This window comes from Typha latifolia, chromosome 1, assembly GCF_019914945.1.
Source record: "Typha latifolia isolate L0001 chromosome 1, TyphaL0001v2, whole genome shotgun sequence".
Lineage (NCBI taxonomy): Eukaryota > Viridiplantae > Streptophyta > Magnoliopsida > Poales > Typhaceae > Typha > Typha latifolia.
Window position 1 is genome coordinate 5438655 of NC_133086.1, and position 14417 is coordinate 5453071.

At 38.6% G+C, this 14417-nt stretch overlaps 2 protein-coding genes across 14 annotated transcripts; one reads left to right on the forward strand and one right to left on the reverse strand.

Moving 5' to 3' along the window:
- Nucleotides 1-552: 552 nt before the first annotated feature.
- LOC140797439 (uncharacterized) lies at nucleotides 553-6449 on the reverse strand. Of its 13 annotated transcripts, XM_073150873.1 has the most exons (16): nucleotides 6138-6253; nucleotides 5614-5678; nucleotides 5318-5432; nucleotides 4996-5195; nucleotides 4523-4755; nucleotides 4374-4431; nucleotides 3852-3979; nucleotides 3633-3759; nucleotides 3276-3537; nucleotides 3121-3175; nucleotides 2970-3033; nucleotides 2771-2828; nucleotides 2589-2643; nucleotides 2059-2367; nucleotides 1786-1983; nucleotides 553-1408 (listed from the first exon to the last, which is right to left on the reverse strand). In XM_073150873.1, the coding sequence occupies exons 4-16, from the start codon at nucleotides 5093-5095 to the stop codon at nucleotides 1031-1033; spliced, it is 2025 nt and encodes a 674-aa protein (XP_073006974.1). In that variant the 5' UTR covers nucleotides 5096-5195; nucleotides 5318-5432; nucleotides 5614-5678; nucleotides 6138-6253; the 3' UTR covers nucleotides 553-1030. The 13 variants fall into 13 exon arrangements, with proteins under 13 accessions (XP_073006974.1, XP_073006998.1, XP_073007033.1 ...); XM_073150897.1 differs by lacking the exon at nucleotides 5614-5678 and having other exon boundaries at nucleotides 6205-6449; XM_073150932.1 differs by lacking the exon at nucleotides 4996-5195 and having other exon boundaries at nucleotides 6138-6252.
- Nucleotides 6450-10596: 4147 nt separating this feature from the next.
- Nucleotides 10597-13812, forward strand: LOC140780414 (putative HVA22-like protein g). Its single transcript, XM_073125958.1, has 7 exons — nucleotides 10597-10965; nucleotides 11217-11270; nucleotides 11379-11477; nucleotides 11570-11626; nucleotides 11713-11776; nucleotides 11857-12066; nucleotides 13094-13812. Exons 2-7 carry the CDS (start codon nucleotides 11239-11241, stop codon nucleotides 13484-13486), a joined length of 855 nt encoding a protein of 284 aa, XP_072982059.1. The 5' UTR covers nucleotides 10597-10965; nucleotides 11217-11238; the 3' UTR covers nucleotides 13487-13812.
- The last annotated feature ends 605 nt before the right edge of the window (nucleotides 13813-14417 follow it).

A 14417-nucleotide genomic window follows, 5' to 3' on the forward strand; every position in this document is an offset into this window, starting at 1 on the left:
GCGTCAAAGTAGAGGGAACTAGCAGTTCGAACCTTGTCTTTTTCACTATTTGCAGATTGAACAATCTTTCACCGAAAAATAAGCATGAAGAATAGAAAAGATTCCGATCCTCCCAAAAAAAAAGTCAGCTTACAAATAGAAAATATTAAAAAAGAAGAAGCAAATTAACACGGCCTTCAACTTTTGGTGTGCTACTTTGGTCTCATTAATCTCAACTGCAGGCAAATGGTTATGGAATAGATATCTCCTCTATCCAATATGCACCCTATTATATTCCCATGTTTATCCTGGATAGCTCTGTGAGTTTTAGAATAAGATCTATTCTTTTACATCAGATATCTAATGCTAGCAGCAACAACATTCAACGGCACCAGCATTCAAATGCCAAAACAGTGTACTAGCATCTCAGCCATCCTTGAACAGCAGTTTATATAACTGTTTGTGCATATATGATTCCTCAATGCAACCTTATAGAACAGGCACCAGATCGCTGCGAATTAAACTAGTATTTAGAGGGGAGAAAAGGAGTAGTAAACCATTTGCACAATTGAATTTTGAAGACAAAAGAAAGGGTAAGCACTGATAAATCTTGCAGCTTCACAACAATTTCATGTACTAGTTCATCTAATATTTTTGACATGGTGTTTCTTCTCAGCTACTACTAATCTGAGTAATTTTCTCATAACAGCCGTCAGTCGCATTAAAATATAGTCACACACAATAGAAATGTTTTTGAAGATTGGATACATTTTCTTCAAACTTTTGTTCCTTTCTATCGTACTAGTATGAAATTTGTAAGTTCTTCAACTAAATTGTGGTCACACATCTGTGCACTTCTTTCTTCACTTAATAAATCAGATATCTTCCCTTAGCAGCGAAAAATGAGAAGCATCCAGTCCGCCCTGCCTCGTACAGTGGTCTGCCAATTTCTTGTTTCTTAGACTCCACGAATAAGTAGTAGCAGTAGCACTGCAGTAAGGATTCTCAAGGATCCATAATGAATTAGACGAACGAATCAGACCAATCCATCTTACGAGCGTTGTGCATTGCAGAGGAGCTGCAACTGAGAAGAACCATCCTGATGGAAAGCAACAGTATCATATACACCGCTATGTTTGTAGCGATCTTGTTGGTGCTTTGCCGCAGAGGATGAAGAGGTTGGAACATCAGGAAGAAGCTGCTGTCGCTTTGTATTAGACGAGTGGTAGTGCCCACCTGTACCAGGTGGGATTGGCAAAGAAGCCTGAGCACTCATCCACAAAGAAGGCGAGTCGTAGCCAATAGGTGGACTGTGTTGAGCCAAATAGGACTGCCACAATTGCTGCTGTAGTTGCAGCTTCGTGGAGCCGCCTGGAAGATTCATGTGCGGCCTGTAATATGGGTTGCCCATATATTGTGGTACTCGCAACTGAACCAAACAGAGAAACAACTCATTATGATGATAAAAATATTAAGGCAAATTACAGTGGAACAGTTACCATCCTCCAAACCTCAACTAGTACCATACAATGGTCAAATAAGATGTGATGTATTAGGAGGAAGGGCATCATGAATCTAGTTTCAATTTCCATTGAGAGATTGCTGATAAGCAAGTAAAATGTTATGAAATTAAAAATCTAGAAGAGTTGAATCAATTGGTTCAAAAATCTGGATGCAATAAGGAAATGTAGCTACAATAAAACAAGTAATCTCAAGATTCTCAACAACAACAACAAAAAGAAAAAAAGTATAAAAGAAAAGAAAGAGAGCATTTACCAAAAGAAGAAGAAAACAAAAGGAACAAACCTGTTGAGAAGCTGGAGATACTAGATTTTCTGGGTAAGGGTGGGTGTAAGGAACACGTGAAAAAGGAAAGGGCACATTGGGATGGTGCGGGGAATGCTGATGCAGGAAAGGAGAATGGGGATGCCCTGACGATTCCCCCCTGTTTCCAGAATTATTAGTAGCTCCTTGGCCAGCCGAAAAGGACAGAAAATCGTAAGCCTGAATAAGAGAATTGAGATCTCATCAAATAATAAAATCTTAAGCAGATAAACAGGTCGCAGTGCTAGTAACTACCATCCCCATCCTTTGCTCAACATGGGCCTCATGTATGGTAGAAGACTGCTGAACTGGTAGGTATGTAGCATTATGCAACATATGACTTCTGGCATCATCTCCCTTCCTCTTCATGAAGGTACCACTGCTTGTAGCTGATGAAGTGCAGTTGAAACCATCTCGCATCCCAGCTGTCTCGCAGGTTGCTGGAAAAACTGGCTTTGATCCCTCCCTAGACTTTGATTGATGCATTTGGATAAGATGACTTAAATATACATGCGTTGCACACTTTTTACGACAACTTGTCGTGCCAGAATTAATCAAAGAAAGCTGCACAATAACCAACTTAGGTCAGAATGGTAGTAGAAACTCTACGACAATGGAAAGGAAGGGAAGGGATCTCTTGATAATGACACACAGGGGTGTGAATTACAGCACATCTAGGAGTCACAAAGTTGTTAACTTGTTTTAACTAAGAAATACATTACTGACACAATTTTCACTTAAAATTTTATGTAAAGAACATAGCTGCAAGTTTAGGAATTGATCACCTTAGCAACACAAGTATCAGAGTCAGGGCAAACTGTAACTTTATTAGGAGAGGACCTGGGGAACAAGATTCAAAATAGTAAGAATTCCCACAATGTACCAACAATGTACCAACAATTAGAGAAAAAAACACATCCAATAAAAGGTTTTAATATAAGTAGAAACAATAGGTTTGTAGAATTACATAGCCGAATGCCCATGTGAGGTACTAGGCAAACCACGCCGAACATGAAGAGCAGCTTCTGATAAAAAGAGTTGGACATAAGATAACAATCAATAAGAAAAAGGAGCTATTAACAATTTAACATTCCAATGTTTTCTGCATGTAGAATGTCTTTTCCTCATCATAAAGTCAGTACCATCCTGAGAAACAAATTTCATACCATTTTCACTGGTCTGCCTGGCTTGTTGCTCTTCATGTACCACATCAGATCCAGTAGATCCAAACTGAAAAAAATAAGTACAATCAAAATTAAATCATTTCACAAGTCAGATATACATGTCTATGATTAAGAGACTGGAAAGAAGCATTACCAGAACAATGTCTGCTCTATGTTGCGGAAGATCCGATTTTTTTTGTTTCATTTCTCTACAAATAGAAAAATAAAAGATCAGCAATGAGCTGATACAAGGGTAAAAGTTACCATTTTCAGGGCCACCTAAAGTGGTAGATAAGAAGCACTGCTCACCCATTATCAGAGCAATTCGCAGAAGATCCCAACAAATTTGGAAAACACATAGTGTTGCCTGAAGATAGATTTTCTTTCTGCTCCCCTTTTGGGTTTTGTTCAACTATCAGCAAGCTCTGAGATAATATTGCAGATTGCTCCAAACTAGGAGGTTCAACCATCTCAGTTCTTTCAGAAGGCTCCTCCAAACAAGCAGAGAGATTAGCTACTTCATTTGCAGCACATGGCAACAAAAGTTTTGCATCCTCCTCCTTCGAAGCACCTGTAGAGATGAGCATATCAAAATTGAAATCTAATAAAGTAAACAGTATAACAACCTGACTAATTGATATGCAAAGAAAATATACAAGCATAGACCTTCAGCATAAGAGGTAGAAGCAGCCTTTGTATCCAATTGATCTTCTGGATTCCCATTGCCCATTCTGGCCAATTCATACAAAGCCTCGGCAACGTCTTCCTCATCTTTGGTCAGAAAGCCATGCAACTATTTCAAAAAAAATTCCAAGAGTATAATCCTTTTACTGTTCCACATCAGAGAAATATGGCAAAAGCTGGTGAACTGGAAAAGTAACCCACCACTCCTGTTTTGGACGTTCTCCCACAATTAGAAGAGGGCTCCTGCATACCATCAAAGGAAAATTGGTGTTTCTTCTTTCCATCTGGCAGTGGAGGAGATGCTGATTTGCTAGTTTGTTTGTAAATAGCTGAGACAGAAATAAGGAAAGTATAAACTAAGTCGACTAATGCTATGACATTTAATTATGAAAGAACATAACTCAGTAAAGTTTGAAGATGGACAATCTTATTAACCATAAGAAACTACATAAAGTTAGCTGCTAGCGTTTTACGAGTCCTACTACTAGCATTTGTTTTTGCATGCAGAAATCTCTCTGGAGAACACAGATTCCCTAATTACAAAACCATTATAATAATGACAACAAATCACTAAGCCCAATGAGACCGAACCAAATAGCAAACATGCGAGATTCCAGTTCATAAAGTTTTCCCAATCAGACAAAAAGAAAGATATTTTATTAAGTATAGGTCTTGAAATGCAACTTTACAAGATGAATCAGACTACTAGATTCCAGTCATTACCTGATCTTAATTTTCTAGGCACTGGCGCAGGATCAACAGAATCACAATCCTCTGATATCTTCAAAGCAGTAAAAGTTGACGAATTAACAATAGACAAGCAATACTAAAAACACAAATAATGTCATCAAGTTGAGAGGCTAAAACCAAACCTTTCCATGGATCCTCACTCTCTTTCTACTAGTAGGACTGTTAGTACTACTGGTAATAGGTGGTGAATGAAAAGCATCACCCTCTTCTCCCTCAGTCCCTCTCCCAACACCGGCCTCTGCAACGGCCTTATGGTTGCTCGATCTCCACCTCGAGCCCCTGACCTTTTCCTTCTTCCATCTCATTGTTGCATTCTTCTCTCCATCTCCGCCGTTATTACTGTTGCCATTTATGACTGCAAAATGATTACCACACAATAAAATTAGCTCAAGATTGATTTCATTACATCAACACAAGCCAGTAAAGAGACATAGAGCAAACAACTTGGGCTTGGTTTTACCAAAGAAGCAAAAACAAGAAAGGAAAATATAAATAAAAATAAAAATAAAAATAAAAAATTGGACCATTGGAAGTAAATTGAGAGAGGGAAGAGGGGCAAAATGGAGAAGATGGTAGGTTACTAGTACGAAAACACCTATAGCCGACGAGCGTCGCATTTGCTGTCGCTTTGTGGGCGAGAAGCAACTCCCAGAACTTCTTCCCCGCATCACATCTCGAGACTTCTCCTTGTCCATATCCAATCAACTCTCATCCACAGCCAATACTACTATTTGCCCAAGATGAGATCTTTCTTCCTCTTCTTCGCTTCTTCACCTTCCTCTCCTCCTCCTCTATCTAAAAGAATCAAAATCACAGTTGTGTGTGTGTGTGTGTGTGAGAGAGAGAGAGAGAGAGAGAGAGAGAGAGAGTGAGTGAGAGGTGGGTTGAGAGCACTGCTACAAGAAAGAATATCGTACCTTTTTCACCAAAAGACCAAAAGTAGATGTTTTTATTTCTCTTGCCTCTCCGCTGCTGCCAAAACTGAGAACCCAGAAGTGATACCGGTCACAGAAATCGATTCTGGTGAGGAAACTGAGACCAGGAAAAGAATACCCACAAATTAATTCCAACAAAAAGAATAGGAGAAGAATGAGAGGAACGAGGAAAAAGCCATTGAGAAGCGAGAGAAAAAAAAAAAAAACAGGAAAAGAAATAAAAGGGGAGGAAAACAGAGCTTCGTCCTATGAGGTCAGAAGAATCGGGTTCTCATTACCATCCACTAAAGCGCACAATAAAGAGAGAAGGGGATGAACTTTTCGTCCAAACCACCCATGGGATCTTTTCGAATGTAAAGGAAAGAAGAGAGGGAAAAGAAGGGAAAACTAAATAGCAATCCACGAATCTCCGATTAAAAAAGAAGAAACGAAGTGCTATCTTATCAGAAAGAACAAGTCTTTGACCCATTTCTAAACCAATTCAGGAGCTTCTAAACTCCACCTCAATCCCCAACCACTCCTCCCAGGATTCCCAACCACCAAGCTTCTGCTATACCCAAAGCCAAAGATTAAGAAGAAATCTAAGATTCTCGAAACAGAAACAGAAACAAAAACAAACAAAATCCAGAAAAAAAATAATAACTAATGCGCATATCCTATCATCTCCTCGGCGGCTCTATTTCCCCTTCAAAATCACAACAACAAAAACAAAAATCGAGAAAAAAGAAAGATACCCCTCGAATCGAGAACCAGCTCAAGAATCGAAGGCACCCATTAGATTCATTAAAATAAGGAAGGATACTAGCAAGGAAGACGGAAAGCTCGAAGCTTTCCCCCTCTTGCTCTCACGAGGCAGGAGGGGTTCCAACCTTTCCCGAAACGCTCTATCTACCAAACTACCACTCCTCTAGCACTCGAAGTGAGCTTTTATAGGAGCACGAAGAACGCCGCATACGGCATACCCCCCTCGCTTCTAGACGTCACCCCCACCACACCATCAACGGCTGACAACCGCCCATCAGATATCCATCTTCTCGCCGACAGCCGCATCTCACCTGTCCCTCCACGTCAGGGAGGATCCGCTGCTCTACTCAGCACACCGAACAAAAAGGCCGTTCCTTTTCTGGTTAAATGTTTGTATTTATACGTGTATGTAATGCATCAGACATAAAAAGAGCACATAAACACATTACATATGTAAAAAGAGCTCATTATAGAATTCAAAGTAGTACTTATTTGCAAGCAACATAGAGAATTAATTTAGAGCTAAAAATGGCATTTTAAGCACATTAGTATATATACTGATAACATTCCTTATAAGCCAGCCGACCATCGACTGGCGACTGCCAAGTACCAATATGCAGGAAATTCTTGCAAAGTAGGCAGCATGAGGTCTGCACCCAAAAGAGGGGGTAACTTCGTCGGTCGAGATCTGAGCACACGCCAACTCGGCTTCCCATACCCCTCGGATGGCCTTATCCTGTCCCTATCCCTCTCGGGCTCTATCGCGTTTATAGCATTTTACTTCATTCGAGCAGGGGACATCGGATCCACCAATGAACAGCTGTGATCTATGAAAAAGTTCAGATGAGCTCCCAGATGACCACGTGGCTAGATCGCAAACTTTGAGGTGGTCGCTCCTGAGATATTGATGAAAGACAAAAAGGACAAATGAGGAAGGATATGCAAACGTTTCATCGAGTACAAGGATTTAATCTGCACTTAAAATATGAGAGTGTAACTAGAAGTCAAGAGTACAGTTTAGTAGGACTACTACTAGGAAGACGTAGCTTGCCCACCTACGAGACTTTTGATGGAGAAAAAGAAAACCATGGAGATCATAAGAATAAATCAAGTCGATAGCCATGGAACGAAAGACCTTCTAAGATTTACTTACATCGAGAATACGGCAACGGCAGTAACAATGAGCAATCCTTAAGATTTCCTATTTCTCCACCAACTCCATATTGGTTGATGTCTTCCATCGAAGAATTAAGCATCACATCGCACTCAAAAAGGGTCCAACAAAACTCGGATATATTCAGTCAAACATTAGTCTTACGACAAAGGAATCGGCTGTATCTTGACAAGAAGGATATATATTTATATAGTCGACAACTCCTAAGACTTGAGGGATAGTCAGTCCTGTAACAATTGACATTTTAATTGGTTTCTATAAAGAATTATGACAAAGTTTCAAAAAAAGTTATTTTAGAAAGATTTAGTATTTGGTTTCTCAATCTTTGATTTCTTCGATTTCCTCACTTCTTCCCAAAACAGCGAATCAAACGTGAAAAAAGAATAATGATCTTTGAATCCCAGAAGAAACGCGACAATTAGAAGACCATACAAACCATTTTAAAAAAATCAAAAATTTAATGCTGAAACGGAGGAATAAATCATCAATCAAGGGATTGAATAGGGGTATAGGGCTTCAAATTAACCGGCGTAGGTCTTCTCCTTGTTGAGCTTATAGATGAGCACGGGGGCATGGGCGGCCTCGACGGCAATGAAGAGGTTTGTCGTGATCGTCGACGATTAAGCAGATGAAGACGAGTGCCACCATTGTTGCCACAACGGAGAGAAAACCTTCACCTTTGGCGGATGTCGCCGAACCCACACCACCACCGAGCTCATCGCCATCCTCGATCCGCCCATTATTCTATGTGGCCGCTTTCAGGACGAGGAAGGAGAGAGAGAGAGTAAAGGGCTGAAAAAAAAACCTTTCTTTTATTACGAAGCAGCTCCCAGAGATATAGAGAAAGAAGAAGAGAAAAGGAGACGGTCACCATAATAACTTTATTTTTTTTAAATTGAACGAGCTGAAAGCAGCTAGAAATTACAAAAGGAGGCTCGCCTAGAACTCCCGATCCTGCCGGAGCCAGAATAACGCAAGCCACCTGCTGCGTAAGAACGAAGACGATTTGGGATTATTCTCCGTAGCTCCAAATGCAAGAATTTGCTACGTCGCGGTACTTGGTGGCTCCTAATTGGCTCGAAAGTAATCCTGTAAACCTAAAAAAATAAATAAAAATAAATCCGCATATTAAGCTATGTTGCATTTCGTTGCTACTGAATTTTTTTGAAAGATGATAATTATATCTACTTTCTTTAAAATATCATAATTATCACCAAAATTATAAATATGGCATTCGGTTAGTTAATCAGGTATGGCTAAAAATCAAATTTAGATTAAAAGGACTATTTTTGTTAGAAAAAAAAAACTATCTTGCTCTTCTATAAATTTTTTTAAAATTATTCAAAAGTTATATGTTGTGGATCATACGTTTATTTGAGATGATAGTGGTGAGTGTGCTTGGTGGTAGAATCAATAAAGATGATGAGACCTAGATGATGAGAATGGAGAGGATAATAGAGATGATGACGACATGAGATAGATTTATGATTTAGAAAGAAAGAAGGGGGAAAAATAGTCGGCTTTAAAGAAGAAGCGAGATCGACGAATGAAAATGAGGAAGCTAGTATTTGAAAGAGAGGGAGAAAGATTGACGGCCCTACTAGACTAGGGGAGTGGTAGTCAAGGACAAAGATATTAACATTTTATTGATGGCGTTAGCCTTGGATTGAAGAGATAAAAAGGGAAGGAGTTCAAGAGAGAGGCGAGAGGTAGAAAAAGATACGAAATCATCAATATTCTTCAAATCATTAATGCACTAAACATGAATGCTCTCCACATATTTATTTGAAGGCTACACCTAATGACTCAAAATTAATTAAGCTCTAATTCGAAATAACTATTGAAATAATGTAATCGGACTGAAATCAACGTCCAAGCATTCAAACATCGTGTGGGTGTTTTGAACGCTTTGTTGAAACTCTAAATCGAACAAAGGCTACTATGGATTGAGGTGTTTGAACGTCGTTAGGCTAGCATTTGAACGCCTTAACAAGAGATGTTCTCAGATTAGAGCATTCGAATGCCTTAAAGAAAGTGAAAGTCCGAACACCATTGATTGGATATTCAAATGTTTAAACAAAAGTTGCTCTCATGTTTAGTCTCCTCCAAAAGTAGTAAATAAATAATACTATAATTAATAAATTCGATCCAGCAAACTCAATCTTTTTCATGAGGTGACACGATCATGCTCGGATCATACCACTATCTAATAATTTACCTTATATTAAAGTACAAAAAAAAATTCCAAAAAAAAAATCTTTTTCTATAAGATAAAAATCGTTAACAAATATTTTACAATCTAACAGTATTTTTATCACGCAACAATATTTGTTATAAATATTTGATTAAAAGCTAACCATACCGTCAAAAGATTTTATCGGCAATTATAATATTTTTAAAAATATATAATGACAGTTACGATATTTAAAAAAAAATCAGTAATAACTATATATATGAAAATCTTTTTTTTTAATATTTATAAATCAAGCCTTACATTGTTTATAAAGATACAATTTTTTTTAGCATTAAACATATAACTTTGCTTGAATGAATATTTAACCGAGCACCACGAGTATTAAATGAATCATAAATGGCATTCACGGCTTCAGCTGCACCAGCCATAATTAAGGTGCCATTGCTATTAACCCACAGTCTTATTTCCAAAACCCCAACTTGGTCCTTCGCTAGAGACCCATCCTGCAAAGAAAATCATCACAATTTCTTTGCAGGAGATATAAATTCATGTACGATAGTTGCTGCCAAGTAGAATTAGAGCTTCCTTTGAAATTTTCTTGAAACACAAAAGATGGAATAGCCTGGCAATATTCCAACTTCTATTATCATCTAATAACTGAAGAGGCTTGATGGTTGTTATGATGATACTCTCTTTCTTGCTTCTGAAGCAAAGCACCATCCAAAGCATGGAACTGAAGCAATCCCGAGTCTCCTTTTAATTCTATCCAACAAACTTTGGTGCATTCGACCCAAGATAAGTGAATAATGTGGACCTAGATAAGGATTTTTTTTTCCCCACTTATCCTTCGTACTTATTCTTTATTCACTAATAGCCAAACATGCATATATGCATGCAAAGCAGTAGTCCCTCTTTTAATTCCTATCCGGCAGAGATCCAATCTCAGCTTTTATCCGCCCTTATCCGCCTCGACTTATCCGCCCCAGATGTCGTGACAAGCACGTGGAATTTGCTCCTAAAGTGGCGAGGAGTAAGTTAATCCTACGGCTTGATGAGCCTCCACGTATGATAGATTCACCACAACCGCCGGATTAACAAAATGTCACAATTCTCGCTTTGGATAAAGTTAAGCTTTGGAATGGGAGGAGAGGACCAATAAATTACCCAATGTATGGCAACGCCCCAGAAATCAAAATTCGAATTCGAAATTGATAAACTCCATAAATTAGTCTTTTCGGTAGTATTTTGTTATTTTAATTCCAAATTCCAACCCTCGTATCCGGTAGAGAGAGAGAGAGAGAGAGAGAGAGAGAGAGATTTCAAATCGAGACGAAGTGTGGCGTCGCTCGCTCGCTCTCTCTCTCTCTCCCCCCACCTCCTCAACCTTCCCCTTCGCGATTTCCGAGGACGGGATCGTACGGACGCGGCGGTTCGAGGGATTTGAGTTCGATCTCTTTGTTTTCATATATACAAACGAATCCATTCGCGATATCCCTTTATCGAGGACGAAAAGTGAAGGTATACAACGATCTTTTTTCTTGAGTGAAGTAGTTCTTGAAGTCGGTGTTTTTTTTTTTTTTCTGATTTTTAGTTCGGTGTAGTAATGTAATGGGTTATAATCAGATCCATGGAGGTAATATTTGCTCCTCATTTATGATATCTTTTATGCAAATGCTTTTGTTTTCTAGGTTGTTTTCTTAATGCCGGAAACTATTTAATTTTTCCTCTCTTATCTATGTTTTCTAATGTAGCTGTATGTAATGTTGTAGACCTGACAGTTTGGTGATCAAGATGATGGGTTCATTTCTTACTAGAGCTTTGATGTAAGCAGTCTGTACTTTCTAGGCCTTGGATTAAGATTGCTTCCTGTTAGAAATGCCATTCCGGTAGATTAAAAATTAAGCAATGCTTTGCTTCGATTATGTTCACAGATTGGTTCTCGGGTATGCATATCCGGCTTATGATTGTTACAAGACAGTGGAGTTGAACAGGCCTGAGATCGAGCAATTGCGATTTTGGTGCCAATATTGGTCGGTTACATCATTTGTTATTGTAACAATGAGTTGCTTTACCTTTTGTGCATCGATTGTCTGAACTGAGAGGTTTGTATGGTATTTGGCAGGATTTTAGTTGCTCTTCTGACTGTTTTCGAGAGGGTTGCGGATGCTTTTATCTCATGGTAATGGATCTTTCTTACAATTATGCCAATATACTCCTTTTTGTTACTTCCATTTTTTATTTGGTGGCTTCATTTGGTCTCTTTAGGTTGCCAATGTATAGTGAAGCAAAGTTGGCATTCATCGTGTACCTCTGGTTTCCTAAGACAAAGGTATGGCTTTTACAATGGGTAGCATAGTTAGACTAAAGATTTTATAAGATCCATTATGAATTAAGTAGAGATGATTTCAGGGAACCTCATATGTCTATGGCTCATTCTTTCGTCCTTACATTGCGAAGCATGAGACCGAGATTGACCGCAATTTGCTTGAATTGAGAACAAGGGCTGGTGATATGGCGGTGCTGTATAGCCAGAGGGCCATTAATTATGGCCAGACAAGAGTCTTTCAGGTCATCCAGTATGTTGCCTCTCAGTCACAAGCACCAACTCGCCCTGTGCAGGTAATCTTTAGTGTAGGAAAAGTAGGACAATGTGCAACATAATCATTTCTTTATTTATATTAGTTTTATTATTAAAGTGTTATTATGCCCTCTACCTGTTCAAGAGGAATGAACATTTGGATAGGTTGGCTTATGGTTCCAAATTAGAGTGTCTGTTATGCGCATCTTTGAATGCTGTTCACCTCTAGAAATAAAAATGTTGCAATGAGAAATATAACTGACAAGAAGAAAGAAGTTTAGAATAAGATGAGGGAGATGAAAAACCAAATGAGAGTGAATTTTCTTCATAAGATAAAGTTTTGAGAAGGTCCCCTCACTGAAGAGGACACTGTCAGATCTTAAATATGGAAAGGGGAAGTGAGAAAACTGAGGTTTCCAAAGGAGTTGTTTACTTTCTATTGGGATGTGGTTTTCTAATGTAGAACTTCCAAGCTTAAAGTTAGTCAGATTTTTACTTAACATGGAGTTCTCGGAGTACATTAATATGTTTTCGCTATATTTAACTTTTTTGTTTTAAGGTGTGCAAGTGTGATGGCAGGAACAATGTCTGATTAACTCCCTTTTCTTTGAAAAGCACCATCCCTGTCCTACAGTTCTGTAACTTGCAATTGCTATTGAAATTCAGATCTCTTCTATGGCTGTTCATTACAATTTGGATAATGACTAAAGCTGCAGAGCTGCATCTTATTATTATTTTTTCCAGAACAAAAATCTAATCACATGTGATGGATTTTGCTGAAACTATTCAGAGTATTAAATTTTAGTATTAAAAAGCAGAAGTGTTTGCTTTATCTCTGAAAGTATGCCAGATGCTTTGTAGTCCTTGCTTAATAAATAGTGTTTGAGAGCATAACAATGTTATGTCCTTTTTTCCCGATTGACTTGTGGAAAATTTCTAAATGTTCAAGTGACAACTTTTAGATTCTTTGATGCCCATTAAGTGCGTTCATTTTTATCTTATATCAATCATTTCTTTTGTAATTTACTAATCAGTCTTGTGTATATTCTGTTGGATTAACAACGGCAGCAACAACAGCAGCAACCACAGGAAAGTCGTCAGGCACCTCCTGCAGCACCGTCCACTCGCCCATCGGCACCGTCTCCACAGAAACCACAACCGGCACGAGCACCTCCTAGTCCCTCCAAGAACCAGATGCAAGAAAATACCACAATTGTGGGTGTCCCTTCCTCTCCCAGCCAGCAGCAGGCCTCATCAGGCCCCAGCAGAACCAGTTCATCTAATTGTGAGGCTAGCAGTCATGGCCAGCAGAAAGAGGAACCAATGCAGGTTGATACAACTTCCTCCTCAGCAAATGAAGAATCACATCCACCATCTGGGGAGACAGTCATGGAGGAGACGATCCGTGTTACTCGAGGAAGGCTGAGAAAACGAATGGCTGCTGCTGGTCCTTCGACTTAGAAGCGTTTCTCATCTTGGCTGTAGGCATTGTCTTTTGCTGATTTGTCTTTCCTAGGTTTCTCTGTTAGATTTAGAGGGGAAAAAAATGTAGCTAGAGGAAATTGTGTCGCTGTGTTGTTTGAGAGAAGGTAATAGTAGTAGTAATTCAAATTGCCTCTGACTCCCAATGTAAATAAATGACTACTTCCAAGGGCACAAAGTTGCCAAAGGATCTTAGTTGTTTTTGCATTCGAGGCCATAATTCTTGATGCTTAATTGCATGTAATCTAATCATTGAGATCAAGGGAATTCAAGGCTGGTTTTGAAATAAATGGAGTTTTATTTAATAGCCTGATGTAAGTATAGGGAATTCAAGGCTGGTTTGAAATACATGGCGTTTTACTTAGTAGCCTGATGTAAGTATATCGACTAAATGTTCTCTCAAGAAAGGAGGATATTAACTGAATGAAAATTGCTCTTACGATCTTTGATGCTGCAGGTTTCTCTGCAAGAGCTTCAGAAGTTTCAAAACTTCTTCCTATCTCTCTCTAGGACATGGCCTTGAAACATGACATGTTTTGCAATTGCTTCTGTTCAACTTTGCAGAGGGCAAACATGAATTACAGCTGTTATCATATACCTCCATGGAAATAAGGTAAAAAAATCATCACCCTTGTTATTGTTTTATGCAGCTTGATTTATTATGGATGTCTAATGTATGTTGCCTTTTCTATTTACTAAAATAAGGCAAAACTGACTGGAATTTAAAATAGTAGGCTAGGCATTTGGGATTGTGTCTCTGCCCTTTCTCAATGCAGTATGAAATGAACATTGGTCAAAACTAAAGTTCAGATTGCAACAATCATCCTACAAAGAAAAAAACTATGAACTCTTACATTATTTGGCCAAGTTTTTTAGCATCTGAAAAGCATTACTTCTCAATAATATTATT